The sequence below is a fragment of the Crinia signifera genome, chromosome 6 (assembly GCF_055691185.1).
Source record: "Crinia signifera chromosome 6, ASM5569118v1, whole genome shotgun sequence".
NCBI lineage: Eukaryota > Metazoa > Chordata > Amphibia > Anura > Myobatrachidae > Crinia > Crinia signifera.
The window spans coordinates 24,060,460-24,075,509 of NC_139222.1; the positions used below are offsets into that span (position 1 = coordinate 24,060,460).

General features: G+C 49.7%; 2 protein-coding genes across 2 annotated transcripts in view; one reads left to right on the plus strand and one right to left on the minus strand.

Moving 5' to 3' along the window:
* LOC146010151 (uncharacterized) overlaps positions 1–3,361 on the minus strand; it is a 43,160-nt gene extending 39,799 nt beyond the window's left edge. The window contains 2 exon segments of the mRNA XM_083151109.1: positions 1,621–1,743; positions 3,103–3,361. Coding sequence (XP_083007235.1) covers positions 1,621–1,725 — 105 coding nt within the window. The 5' untranslated portion in view covers positions 1,726–1,743; positions 3,103–3,361.
* LOC146010219 (uncharacterized) overlaps positions 2,902–15,050 on the plus strand; it is a 50,758-nt gene continuing 38,609 nt past the window's right edge. The window contains exons 1-5 of the mRNA XM_083151254.1: positions 2,902–3,470; positions 4,650–4,745; positions 6,424–6,498; positions 7,541–7,638; positions 7,772–8,396. Coding sequence (XP_083007380.1) covers positions 6,468–6,498; positions 7,541–7,638; positions 7,772–8,396 — 754 coding nt within the window. The 5' untranslated portion in view covers positions 2,902–3,470; positions 4,650–4,745; positions 6,424–6,467. The remainder of the gene's footprint in view (positions 3,471–4,649; positions 4,746–6,423; positions 6,499–7,540; positions 7,639–7,771; positions 8,397–15,050) is intronic.

Consider the following 15,050-nt stretch of genomic DNA (forward strand, 5'->3'; position numbering starts at 1 on the left):
ATTACTATAGATATATGTGATGTCACAGTGACGCTCCCAGATCCCCTCACCTCCCCAGTCACGTCCCTGTATTATTACTATAGATATAAGTGATGTCACTGTGACGCTCCCAGAACCCCTCACCTCCCCAGCCATGTCCCTGTATTATTACTATAGATATAAGTGATGTCACAGTGACGCTCTCAGATCACCTCACCTCCCCGGTCATGTCCCTGTATTATTACTATAGATATAAGTGATGTTACGGTGACGCTCCCAGATCCCCTCACCTCCCCGGTCACGTCCCCGTATTATTACTATAGATATAAGTGATGTCTTGGTGACACTCCCAGATCCCCTCACCTCCCCAGTCACGTCCCTGTATTATTACTATAGATATAAGTAATGTCACAGTGACACTCCCAGATCCCCTCACCTCCCTGTATTATTACTATAGATATAAGTGACGTCACAGTGACGCTCCCAGATCCCCTCACCTCCCCAGTCACGATCCTGTAATATTACTCTAGATATAGGGGATGTCACAGTGACACTCCCAGATCCCCTCACCTCCCCAGTCACGTCCCTGTATTATTACTATAGATATAAGTGATGTCACAGTGACACTCCCAGATCCCCTCACCTCCCCAGTCACGTCCCTGTATTATTACTATAGATATAAGTGACGTCACAGTGACGCTCCCAGATCCCCTCACCTCCCCAGTCACGATCCTGTAATATTACTATAGATATAGGGGATGTCACAGTGACACTCCCAGATCCCCTCACCTCCCCAGTCACGTCCCTGTATTATTACTATAGATATAAGTGATGTCACAGTGACGCTCCCAGATCCCCTCACCTCCCTGTATTATTACTACAGATATAAGTGATGTCACTGTGACGCTCCCAGATCCCCTCACCTCCCCAGTCACGTCCCTGTATTATTACTATAGATATAGGGGATGTCACAGTGACGCTCCCAGATCCCCTCACCTCCCCGGTCACGTCCCTGTATTATTACTATAGATATAAGTGACGTCACAGTGACGCTCCCAGATCCCCTCACCTCCCCAGTCACGATCCTGTAATATTACTATAGATATAGGGGATGTCACAGTGACACTCCCAGATCCCCTCACCTCCCCAGTCACGTCCCTGTATTATTACTATAGATATAAGTGATGTCACAGTGACGCTCCCAGATCCCCTCACCTCCCTGTATTATTACTACAGATATAAGTGATGTCACTGTGACGCTCCCAGATCCCCTCACCTCCCCAGTCACGTCCCTGTATTATTACTATAGATATAGGGGATGTCACAGTGACGCTCCCAGATCCCCTCACCTCCCCAGTCACGTCCCTGTATTATTACTATAGATATATGTGAGGTCACAGTGACACTCCCAGATCCCCTCACCTCCCCAGTCACGTCCCTGTATTATTACTATAGATATAAGTGATGTCACAGTGACGCTCCCAGATCCCCTCACCTCCCCGGTCACGTCCCTGTATTATTACTATAGATATAAGTGATGTCACAGTGACGCTCCCAGATCCCCTCACCTCCCCGGTCACGTCCCTGTATTATTACTATAGATATAGGTGATGTCACAGTGACACTCCCAGATCCCCTCACCTCCCCAGTCAGCAGGTAGATGATCTCGAGGGTGAGATTTAGTATCCTCTCAGTCATGTGACTCTGGTCCTTGTCCATCCTCGGGGAATCAGTGACGTGTCTCATTCTCACTGCTCTGTTGTCCTGGAATAAGTATAATAATTACATTTAACACGACACAGTACACATGTAACATATATGGTAAAAGTAACAGTTCCCACAAACGGTGAGATTTGTGCTATACAATACCAACTTTATACACTGCGCTATTTGATCTACATGAGATTTGGACTAGACTACACTATGTAATATAAATATATAAAGTACATATCGTATACAGAATTTGTATGCGCTATATAAGAAACTGTTAATAAATAAATAAATAAATAAATATGATTCCCTACACAGGGTGCGAATTGAGCTAGACACGATGTAGTACAATAATACCTGCCTGCACATACAAGTTTGCCTTGCGATATGGACAACACGGGAGCACGCATTGCAAGGCACAATAAGCACGGTGCGATTTGTACTAGACGCAATGCAATTTGAATGAAATAATGCAAATTATACGTGAGTATCGCACCACTTGTGGGCACCTTACCCCTTTGTGTGCTGACATCTCTTTAAGAGATGTTCAAAATATCCACTAAAAATGCCACCGTCACTCCCATTTGTTATATAAATTCAAATTAACAAAAAGTGTAAAAATAGATTAGATTTCCTATATAAAGTAAACATTACAGGTCAGTACAATTAATTAAAAAAAATGTTTGCTTGGCAATTTTCACCCCTATTTTGACAAATTTGTTTATCACTCAAAGGGTTAAGAGGAATCCTAACAGAGGCCAAACAGTAGCCTCTAATGTTTCCGTACATATAAATATATATCATACAGAGAACATCAGGTACACGTATAGTATAAGCGCTATAGGAAATAATACAACTACAATGTCCACTGTAGCGCATGGTTGCCTCAAAAGTAATGTAACAGGACACCAAATGTAATGTAACAGGGCGCCATTTTTGAGTTGAAAATCTTCTTTTTACTTCTGGGCTCTTGTGCATTAGGATATTAGGGAAATATCCTCCAACTCAAGATAGGCGACGCTCTATTATCATATAGGCGCCAAGGGATTTTCTCACACAAAAACCTGCATATTAGGACACCAAATGCTACTCCTCCTGTATAACAGGACACCACAGGCCGTATACCTATATAATAGGACACCCAGGCCTCTCCCCTTATATAACATGACACCACAGGCCACTCCCCCAGTATAACAGGACACCACAGGCCACACCCCAGTCCCCCCTGTATAACAGGACACCATAGGCTTCTCCCTCTGTATAACAGGACACCACAGGCCGCTCTTCCTGTATAATAGGACACTACAGGCTTCTCCCCCTGTATAACAGGACACCACAGGCTGCTCCCCATGTATAACAGGACACCGCAGTCTACTCCTCCTATATAACACCAGGGCAGCACAATACCATCACCTGCTGCCAGATACAGCAATGTCTTCTCTCGGTCCCCCGTAACTTAATCACCGTGGCTGCTGGAAGTGAGAGGCCTCAGGTAAGATCAGCAGCGCTGCCCCAGCAGGAAATCGAGATGCTGTAGCCAATGAACGCGGGGATTGGTCTTCGGGAAAATGGCCGCCGCTCCCTCACACAGGAGACAATTGTTAAGGCACCTTACTAGTCCTACCTCCAGCATGGAATCTATCAGCTACCATTATTCTGCAACCTGCTGCTGGGTGTGCTGCCGCGGGGGAGTCTGGGAGCTCAGTTCAAACCACAAGAAAATGGCCGCCGATGTATAAGGAGTCGGACACTGGGGTATCACTGCCGGACTGCTAGAAGCGGTAATTGCCCCTGTGAGAGGGTTACGTGATGTGAGGTCACCGGTAGCTGATAGTTTCCATGCTGTGTATGCTAGTAAGGCTCCTGATGCCTCTAACTTCCAGCAGCCACGGTGATTAAGTTACGGGGGTCGGGGACATCGTTGAGGGTAAGTATAATGCACTACACACACAACACACGTTTCATCCACTAACACAATCATATCCCCACTATCCACATCAAACCCCCAATGTCCACGTAAGCGTCGAGTTAATTTTATAAAGTGTGGCGAGCCCGAAGCGTGGCGAGCGGACGCGTATCCGCGTTCCCTCGCCACGCTTCGGGCTCGGTGGCTCGCCACACTTTATAAAATAAACTCCACGCGAACGTGGACAGTGGGGGTGTGACGTGGATAGTGGGGATATGATTTTGTTAGTGGATGAAACGTGTGTTGTGTGTGTGTAGTGCATTAAACTTACCCTCAACGATGTCCCCGGCGCCTTCTCCATGTCACTCCTAGTTAACGGTGTCCCCGGCCCAGCATTCCCCTCCTCCAGCACTCGCCTCCTCCATGACACTCCCTGGCGGCAGCAATGTACGCAATTAGTGCCGCTGGGGGAGCTGGGAAACCATGTGATCCTGTCCCAGCGGCAGTACGCTGAATTATGTACATTGCTGCCGCCGGGGAGTGTCATGGAGGAGGCGAGTGCCGGAGAAGGGGAACGCTGGCGCCGGGGACATCGTTGAGGGTAAGTATAATGCACTACACACATATTAGCAGGGCACCCGGCTACGTTACGCTGACAACTTCGCCTAAGTTACGCTGTCAGCGTAGCTGGGCGCCCTGCTAATACACAAGTACTCTATTTATAACAAATCCTTCCTCAGTGTATAATATATAGACCTTTATTTACAGGCTTACTGACAAGTGATCCCATTAGCGGTAACCACTTCTGTTTTGTGCCTCCGCATTGCTGCCGTGCATGTGTGGTCTGCTGGTTACACGCGTGGCGGCCATTCTACGGTAACTTGCTGGGCTCCTGTAATCATGTTATTTGTCTGACGCGGCCACAGAGCAAAATATTGTGAGAGCCCCTGATCTGTTGTATTAGCAATTTGGTTATTTTGCACATCGTACAATTGAATTGCAATTTATAGGCATATACAATAAAAGTTACATTTATTTATGTATTCCGCACAAGCGGGAAGTCGGGTGAGGAGCACAAGCCAGAAGTTGGATGTGTAACGTGTTTTGAGTGGGAGAGAACAGGAGTTGAGCCAGTGACCGGGATCGGACGGTAAGTCCATGTGAAGATACATAGACATAAGGAGGCACAGGTGTCTCCCGCCTCATCCCCCTATAATACCTCTGTATATCCCCTTATGCTCTATTATAAGTAGTTATTGTATAATGACTGAGCCCCTGCACTAGTGCTTACACATACCCGCTGTGACCCCCAGCACCGCTGTCCCCACATGAGGGATGTGACCGGAGAAGTGACTGCTGGGAATGGGACATTATACAGTAACACCGGGGGATATGACCAGAGAGGTGACTGCTGGGAATGGGGCATTATACAGTAACACCGGGGGATGTGACCGGAGAAGTGACTGCTGGGAATGGGGCATTATACAGTAACACCGGGGATGTGACGAGAGAGGTGACTGCTGGGAATGGGACATTATACAGTAACACCGGGGATATGACCGGAGAAGTGACTGCTGGGCATGGGGCATTATACAGTAACACTGGGGGATGTGACCGGAGAGGTGACTGCTGGGAATGGGGCATTATACAGTAACACCGGGGGATATGACCAGAGAGGTGACTGCTGGGAATGGGGCATTATACAGTAACACCGGGGGATGTGACCGGAGAAGTGACTGCTGGGAATGGGGCATTATACAGTAACACCGGGGATGTGACGAGAGAGGTGACTGCTGGGAATGGGACATTATACAGTAACACCGGGGATGTGACCAGAGAAGTGACTGCTGGGCATGGGGCATTATACAGTAACACTGGGGGATGTGACCGGAGAGGTGACTGCTGGGAATGGGGCATTATACAGTAACACCGGGGATGTGACCGGAGAAGTGACTGCTGGGCATGGGGCATTATACAGTAACACTGGGGGATGTGACCGGAGAGGTGACTGCTGGGAATGGGACATTATACAGTAACACCGGGGGATGTGATTGGAGAGGTGACTGCTGGGAATGGGGCATTATACAGTAACACCGGGGGATGTGACCGGAGAGGTGACTGCTGGGAATGGGACATTATACAGTAACACCGGGGGATGTGACCGGAGAGGTGACTGCTGGGAATGGGGCATTATACAGTAACAACGGGGCATGTGACGGGAGAGGTGACTGCTAGGAATAAGACATTATACAGTAACACCAGGGGATGTGACCCGGAGAGGTGACTGCTGGGAATGGGGCATTATACAGTAACACCGGGGATGTGACCAGAAAGGTGACTGCTGGGAATGGGACATTATACAGTAACACTGAGGGATGTGACCGGAGAGGTGACTGCTGGGAATGGGACGTTATACAGTAACACCGGGGGATGTGACCGGAGAGGTGACTGCTGGGAATGGGATGTTATACAGTAACTCCGGGGGATGTGACCGGGGAGGTGACTGCTGGGAATGGGGCATTATACAGTAACACCGGGGGATGTGACCGGAGAGGTGGCTGCTGGGAATGGGATGTTATACAATAACTCCGGGGGATGTGACCGGAGAAGTGATTGCTGGGAATGGGGCATTATACAGTAACACAAGGGGATGTGAATTGAGAGGTGACTTCTGGGAATGGGACATTATACAGTAACACCGGGGGATGTGATCGGAGAGGGGACTGCTGGGAATGGGACATTATACAGTAACACCAGGGGACGTGTCTGCGTGATGACTGCACTATTCCATAAGGTGTCAGGATGTTAATGTCTATCTCTCCATGCAGGATTGGGAGCATATAGAGGAACATAGGGTCTGTACAAGTACGTGATGGAGAATCACCGGCCCCTCTTATCACTGGGTAAGAAGCGAATTCTTTATTGTACAAGGAAGATTATATACACAAAAATCATCCTATAGCTGCATATATACAATGTCCTCAGTCACTGCGTGTCTCCTACAGATGGGCCCAGTAACAGAGATACCCCAGAGAGATGTCCCCGTCCTCTGTATTCCCAGTATAATCACATATATACCATGTCCTCAGTCACTGCGTGTCTCCTACAGATGGGCCCAGTAACAGAGATACCCCAGAGAGATGTCCCCGTCCTCTGTATTCCCAGGATAATCACATATATACCATGTCCTCAGTCACTGTGTGTCTCCTACAGGTGGGCCCAGTAACAGAGATACCCCAGAGAGATGTCCCCGTCCTCTGTATTCCCAGGATAATCACATATATACCATGTCCTCAGTCACTGCGTGTCTCCTACAGATGGGCCCAGTAACAGAGATACCCCAGAGAGATGTCCCCGTCCTCTGTATTCCCAGGATAATCACATATATACAATGTCCTCAGTCACTGTGTGTCTCCTACAGATGGGCCCAGTAACAGAGTTACCCCAGAGAGATGTCCCCGTCCTCTGTATTCCCAGGATAATCACATATATACCATGTCCTCAGTCACTGCGTGTCTCCTACAGATGGACCCAGTAACAGAGATACCCCAGAGAGATGTCCCTGTCCTCTGTATTCCCAGGATAATCATATATATATATATACCATGTCCTCAGTCACTGTGTGTCTCCTACAGATGGGCCCAGTAACAGAGATATCCCAGAGAGATGTCCCCGTGCTCTGTATTCCCAGGATAATCACATATATACAATGTTTTCAGTCACTGTGTGTCTCCTACAGATGGGCCCGGTAACCGAGATACCCCAGAGAGATGTCCCCGTCCTCTGTATTCCCAGGATAATCACATATATACCATGTCCTCAGTCACTGTGTGTCTCCTACAGATGGGCCCAGTAACAGATACCCCAGAGAGATGTCCCCGTCCTCTGTATTCCCAGGATAATCATATATATACAATGTCCTCAGTCACTGTGTGTCTCCTACAGATGGGCCCAGTAACAGAGATACCCCAGAGAGATGTCCCCGTCCTCTGTATTCCCAGCACTGTACAGAGGAGACTCACACGAGCCCACAGGAGGATCAGGTAGGTGGTAATTAGGGTCTCCCTAATATACCAAAGTGACTGTCACTATATGAACTGCAGCAGTTGTGTGTGTCTGTATACTACAGTGTAATCTCAATAACCTCACACATTCCTAATGTGGTATTTTGTGTAGGTTCAGTCTGAAGATTTAACTGATATTAAGGCAGAAGATACAGAGGGAGAAGAAACGGATGTGACTGATATTAAGGCAGAAGAGACGGATGTGACTGATATTAAGGCAGAAGATACAGAGGGAGAAGAAACGGATGTGACTGATATTAAGGCAGAAGATACAGAGGGAGAAGAGACGTATGAGACTGATATTAAGGCAGAAGATACAGAAGGAGAAGAGACGGATGTGACTGATATTAAGGCTGAAGATACAGAGGGAGAAGAGACGTATGAGACTGATATTAAGGCAGAAGATACAGAAGGAGAAGAGACGGATGTGACTGATATTAAGGCAGACGATACAGAGGGAGAAGAGACGTATGTGACTGATATTAAGGCAGAAGATACAGAAGGAGAAGAGACGGATGTGACTGATATTAAGGCAGAAGATACAGAGGGAGAAGAGACGGATGTGACGGATATTAAGGCAGAAGTTACAGAAGGAGAAGAAACATATGTGACTGACATTAGGGCAAAAGAAGAGTCTTATGTGACCGATAAGGAGGAAGATACAGACACAGATGACACATATATGAGGGGTGATCAGCAGATTAAGAAGGAGGAAATCCCTACAGATCCCAGCACCGGTGAGGAATAATGTCTTATTACAGATTAATTTTGATCTGCCAATACAGCTTTCTCTTATCCTACACTCTCCTCTGTCAGTACAGACTAATAAGGACAATGCATCTGCCTAGTGGAGGACTCAGTAGCCATCATCCCCTATTATACTCCTGCTCTCCCCTCACATCATGTCACTGTGTGTTACCAGCCCAGAGATCTGACCAGTCTCCTCCCCACACTCTCTGGTGTATCTCATACATCAGGAGCCATCAGCCCCTATTATACTCCTGCTCTCCCCTCACATCATGTCACTGTGTGTTACCAGCCCAGAGATCTGACCAGTCTCCTCCCCACACTCTCTGATGTATCTCATACATCAGGAGCCATCAGCCCTTATTATACTCCTGCTCTCCCCTCACATCATGTCACTGTGTGTTACCAGCCCAGAGATCTGACCATTCTCCTCCCCACACTCTCTGGTGTATCTTATACATCAGGAGCCATCAGCCCCTATTATACTCCTGCTCTCCCCCTCACATCATGTCACTGTGTTACCAGCCCAGAGATCTGACCAGTCTCCTCCCCACACTCTCTGGTGTATCTCATACATCAGGAGCCATCAGCACCTATTATACTCCTGCTCTCCCCCTCACATCATGTCACTGTGTGTTACCAGCCCAGAGATCTGACCAGTCTCCTCCCCACTCTCTCTGGTGTATCTCATACATCAGGAGCCATCAGCACCTATTATACTCCTGCTCTCCCCCTCACATCATGTCACTGTGTTACCAGCCCAGAGATCTGACCAGTCTCCTCCCCACACTCTCTGGTGTATCTCATACATCAGGATCCATCAGCCCCTATTATACTCCTGCTCTCCCCCTCACACCATGTCACTGTGTGTTACCAGCCCAGAGATCTGACCAGTCTCCTCCCCACTCTCTCTGGTGTATCTCATACATCAGGAGCCATCAGCACCTATTATACTCCTGCTCTCCCCCTCACATCATGTCACTGTGTGTTACCAGCCCAAAGATCTGACCAGTCTCCTCCCCGCACTCTCTGGTGTATCTCATCCATCAGCCCCTATTATACTCCTGCTCTCCACGCTGCGCTGGCAAGTGGGGATCTGGCCTCTCCATTCCCCCACTGGACCACCAGGGAAGCAGGCTGTGGGCACACAGCGCCAGTAGTGGGGTAGCATAGCCGGATCCCCGTCGCTTTACTGGCACTGTGCAGAGGCCATGTTCCCTTGGGCTCTGAGTCAGCATGGAGAGGTGGGCTCTCCTCATTAGCCCCTCCCCTGGGTCAGTGATGTAATCCCTCCTGCAAGGTTCCCACCGCTGGCTTCTCTCCTCACGGCCTCAGGTACAGAGCAGCCATTGTGCTCAGTGCACGGTCCTGCTGCTGGAGAGTTTAGGTTGTGGCCCCTGGGTGCCTGTCCTCCATTAAGGTCCGGTCACTCGAGTTTTCTTCTACCAGCCGCTGGCTTGGATAGTTGAGCTGTTTGCCCCCATTATTCTGCATTGCCTGTACTGTATGATTGCAGTGTATGCTACATGTTGCCTTTAACACTTTCATTGCTGTTATTTCTTCTGCGGCAGACTTCAGGGGCCACAAGGATAACAGTGGGTAGAGGGTGGGTCACAATCCAATTCCAGCACCAGAAAGGTTAAACTTCTGGCTGCTCAGTCAGCCCTGGCTCCTCCCCTCCTCTACCCCGCCTCCTAGGCTAGCTACTTAGTTTTAGTTGTGCTGGAAGGAGACAACACACACTATAGAGAGGGGCTGCCTTATACAGCCTTACTTATTTTTAAACTTTATTTTTACACTGACGCTTTGTCAGTGACAGGGCAGCAGCGCTGGGGATCTGTCAGAACCCTGCGCTGCCGCCTCATCACCCGGGCTCGGCAGCCGCACACCACCTGAGCTGTCTTCCACAGAGGAGATGTTTCTGTCTGGCCCCGGGCTTTGGGGGACCGCAGAACCGGGCACCGGGACACCAGCGGGCAGCATCAGATAAGGTAACTCGCGCTCACACGCCACTAGCGGCCGAACAGCCAGGCGAGGGGGATCACTGGGCTGCACTAACAGGGTGGACGGATGGACAGGTCTACCGTCTGGCCCGCTGGACCACCAGGGCTATTTTGAGTGTGGGCAGCGGCGCCAGTAAGTGGGGTTGCCCGGTGAGCGCCAGATCCCAGCCATTTTACTGTCGCCGCATGAGTCATATCCCGGGCGGCCATTTGCTAGTAGGGGGAAGGAGCCTCACCTCACACAGCCCCTTCCCCGGGGACAGGTGCAGGATGTACCCACAGGAGTTTCCTGCCCTGGTCTCTTCTTGCCTTCCTACACTATCTCTGCCTGAAGACGTATATTGTGTTAATTGTTACAGTTAGCTGCCTCTTGTACAATGTCCGAGGACAGCGGTGATGACACATGGGCCCCTATATTGGTGTCCTGCACAAGTTGCAAGGCGGGCGTCCCCACCTTGTGGAGGGGTTATGCCGACAATGTATTAAGGTGGATGCGCAGCCCCCTGTGGGGGCTTCCTCTCAGGAACCTGCCTGGGCCCAGCTTACCCAGGTGATGTCACAGTTAATAGACAAGCTCTCAGCTGCACCGCCTCTGCAACTGGGACCATCCGCGACTCAGGCATGTGCTCACCCGGGTTCATGGCATCCAAACCTCTTTAAAGGGTAAGGGCCGTAAGGCTCGGGTCAGGAGGACTCCTTCCCCCAAACCCTTCCTCCATCAGGACACTGATACAGATGACAACGATGAGGAGGAGGGACAAATGGTTGATGACAGGGATGATGACGATGCTGATGAAGCCCCAAATGGCGACACCGCAGCACGCATTGATGTGGGGGCACTGGTAACTGCTGTTAGAGAAGTCTTAAATTTACACGACACCTCTGAATCCCCTCAGTCTTTGGGCCCATCCTTCAAGCATCCCCAACGGACCCTGATGTTTTTCCCTAGCTCTACTGAGCTGGAGGACATCCTCGACGAGGCCTGGAAATTGGATGGTTAAGGCCATGGTGGAATGGACTTCCGCCCTCACCAATATCATTGAAGAGGGGGGTAGTGCAGATGGCATGTTGCCTATTATTGACACCATGCATCAAGCTGCACTATATTTGGGGGAGGCTGCATTAGATGCAGCCACCCTTAACACCCGAGCTTCCGCCTCAGCTGTGGCGGCGGTCCCTGTGGCTCCGCTCCTGGAAAGTGGATGCTGATTCCAAGCAAACACTTGAGGCTCTACCCTTTACATGTTCCCTCTTGTTTAGATCGAAACTAGACGAAATCGTGGCTGCTTCAAAGGCTGCTCTTCTGCCATCCACTCCTACTCCACGTCCCCCAACGGTGTTTCAGTCCTTTCGTTTTCAGGGCAGGGGTAGGGGGCAGTCATTCACAAGAGCTCAGCCCCAGCCCACAAATGTCCCTGGGCCACCAGACCCCCTGACCCCAAGCCCAAGGATAAGCCCTCGGCATGATGGGGCGGCGCTTCACTTGGGAGATCCGGGGGGGGGGGTCGCCTGCTACGGTTTTCGGATGTTTGGGTATAAACCACGACAGGCGTGTAGGTTTGGGATGTGGTCTCACAAGGCTACTCCATAACCTTTCGCCGTCTACCAAGCTCGTTCTTTTCTCCCAGGGACTTGGAAAAGCGCAGAGCTCTGAAACAGGCCATCCGGAAGCTACTGTCGGCAAGGGTCATAGCTCCCATTCCGGTGTCTCAGATAGGCACAGGCTTTTACGCCAACCTTTTGTTAGTGCGGATGCCCATCGGGTCTTTCTGTCCTATTCTAAATCAAAAGTGGCTCAACAAATTTGTCAGGGTCCCAAAGTTCAAGATGGAAATCTTGAGGTCCATTGTTTTGGTATTACAACCGGGGGACTACATGGTATCCCTCGACACCCGGGATGCTTATCTGCATATACCTATCAAACAGGAACACTGGCGGTTTCTGAGGTTTGCACTGTAGGACCGTCCTTTCCAGTTTCAGGCTCTGTCTTTCGCCCTTGCCACGGCACCCAGGGTGTTGACGACGGTAATGGGCAGTACTCCTAACACAGTCGCCCCAGGTTCTCCAAGCACACTTGACCAAGGTGGTAGAGGTCCTGGAATGCCACGGCTGGGTTATTAACTGGCCCAAGTCTTCCATGATTCCTGCCCAATTCATGGTACACCTAGGGGCCCTGTTGGACACAGTCCATCAGCGGAATTACTTGCCAGAGGTACACCACAGGGCCCTGTTCAGTGTTTCCTCTCCCTCAGGTGTGTCTCAATCCATGCCTGCATGAGGGTCCTGGGCTCCATGGTGTCAACCTTCGACATGGCGGAGTATGCGCAGTTCATGGAGGGGAGGTTGTTTTGGATCCACCGGTGAACTCTCCTCACCACGGACGCCAGTCTCCGCGGTTGGGGAGCGGTCACATGTTAAAAATCCTTTTTATGGACTGTAGACTTCAAAGGAATCCCTACTGTCCATCAATGTCCTCAAACTGAGGGCAGTCCTGCTGGCTCTCCGCCAGACGGAGTCTTGGCTTCGGGGTGTCCAGTCAGACAATGCGACGACGGTGGCTTATATCAACCACCAGGATGGGACTCTGAGTCGGGCGGCCATGGAGGCAAGTCTTAGAAATTCACTGGGGCTCCAGCCTTGCTGTCATGTACAGCCTGTGCTGCTGGCTTGTCCCGCAGGATCAGATACACTGGCTTGTATGTTAGCTGCTACAAGGCGCAGAAAGAGCCCACAGTTTCAGCCTCCTCACAGGAGCCAGCGTGGGCAGTGTCTGACACGCGTGCTGGTGCAGCTAGTTGGTAAACTCTCCTCTGAACCACCCCAGCAGTCTGCGGTACCGTCTGTCCCCCAGATGAGTTTGGCTCCCCCTTTGCTAGAACCCTCATGGTAGTTTATTATCTGCCTGTGTTCAGAGTGTGCAGCACACTTTACACGGTAAATCTGCTAAAAGGGGGCTGATCCACCTCTCAGTCCCTGTGCATCTCAGATTCTGAGTCTGGGTCTGATTTAGAGGAGACTAGGTGAAAACAGAAGTCAACAAATGACTAAAGGGAACACAAAAGGGTTTTTTGGGGCACACTTGTGAAATAAATGTTCATATTATTACTGGGAAGATTAAAAATGAACTTTTATTGGTAAGGCTAAAATTAATTATTGGCCCTATGAAAATACATTGAATACATACAAATGACACAGGCATAGGATACTAATTTCAATATGTTCAGAAGGCAAAACACAATTAATAGGATCTAATCCTTCTATATTGATATTGCTATAAGCGAAAATGTTTTAACAAACTGATTCTCCTCTTTATGACGCAAACAATTAATGACGACTCAATTGCCATGGATATTAAGACAGTTTACACTTGATCTGCCCGTGTGGGGGAGATATCAGTTAAAGTAGCGCAGGACACACCCCGTCTGAAAAGTCCCCCAATGTTTTGGTTTAAATCCAAAAAGAAGCACCTCCCACAATCAAAGGTGGAGTTTGAAGGAGGGTATAGTACCCAATTTAGGAGGAAAAAAACAAATGACATGCATCACCCTCTGATAATTAGAAGAGTCTAGTTTAGATTCTTCTGATGTGGAAGTTTCCTCTACCCCAGGTGACACTCCATAACGTATTGATGTGGCGTCTCTGGTCAGGGCAGTTAGGGAGGTTCTGACTATGGAGGATACTGAACCACCTCCCAAGTCTAAGGGCCCAAATTTTAAGCCTAAGAAAGGGGCCCTCATCCTTTTCCCTAAATCTTATCAACAGAAGTAGATGTTAACAGAGGCGCAAGTGCCTCTCTCTGTTTACCAGCTCACACTGGATGATAGAGCTAAATGGGAGGCAGCATCTCCGGTGGACGCACATGTCGCTAGGCTTGTCAGGTCATCCACTTGCCAGTTCTGGCTTATGTGTGGGTGGCAAAAGCTTTGGGGTAATGGGCTGACGCCCTTTCCGGCGGTCTCTCTGATGGTACACCCAGAGAAGAGCTGCTGTCTGTGGTTACTGACATTCAGCAGGCATCCTTGTATAAGGAAGAGGCAGCCTTAGACACGGGCACACTATCCTCATGGGTGTCTGCCTCAGCTGTTGTGGACAGACAATCCTTGTGGCTCAGATCTTGGAAGGTGGGATGCTGATTGTAAGAGCTTTGGAAGCGCTTCCTTATGAAGGCTCCGTGTTGTTTGGCTCAGAGATGGACAAAATTGTGGCCACGGTAGCGGCCTCAAAGACTGCTTTTCTGACGTCTATTTCAGCCCGTAAACTTCGTATCGCTACCTATCTGTTCCAGGGCAGAGGTAAGGGTCAGGCTTTCTCCTGACCCCAGTCGCTATGCCTTCCAGGTCAAGGGGAAATTAACCCTGGGCTACCACACACCCGGACTCCAAGCCCGCCGATAAGCCCTCCACATGATGGTGCACACCTCCACCTGGGGGACTCTAGAGTGGGGGGGCCGGCTGTTGGGGTTTTCAGCAATATGGCTGGAAACCACAATATACTTTGGGGTGATTGACATGGTCACAAAAGGCTACACCTTGACATTGTGAGGTTGGCCGCCCAGCTGTTAATTTTCCATCAATTTGCCCAGGGACTTGGCAAAGGCCAGGGCCCTCAAGCAGGCTATTAAAAAACTACTGCAGTCCGGTG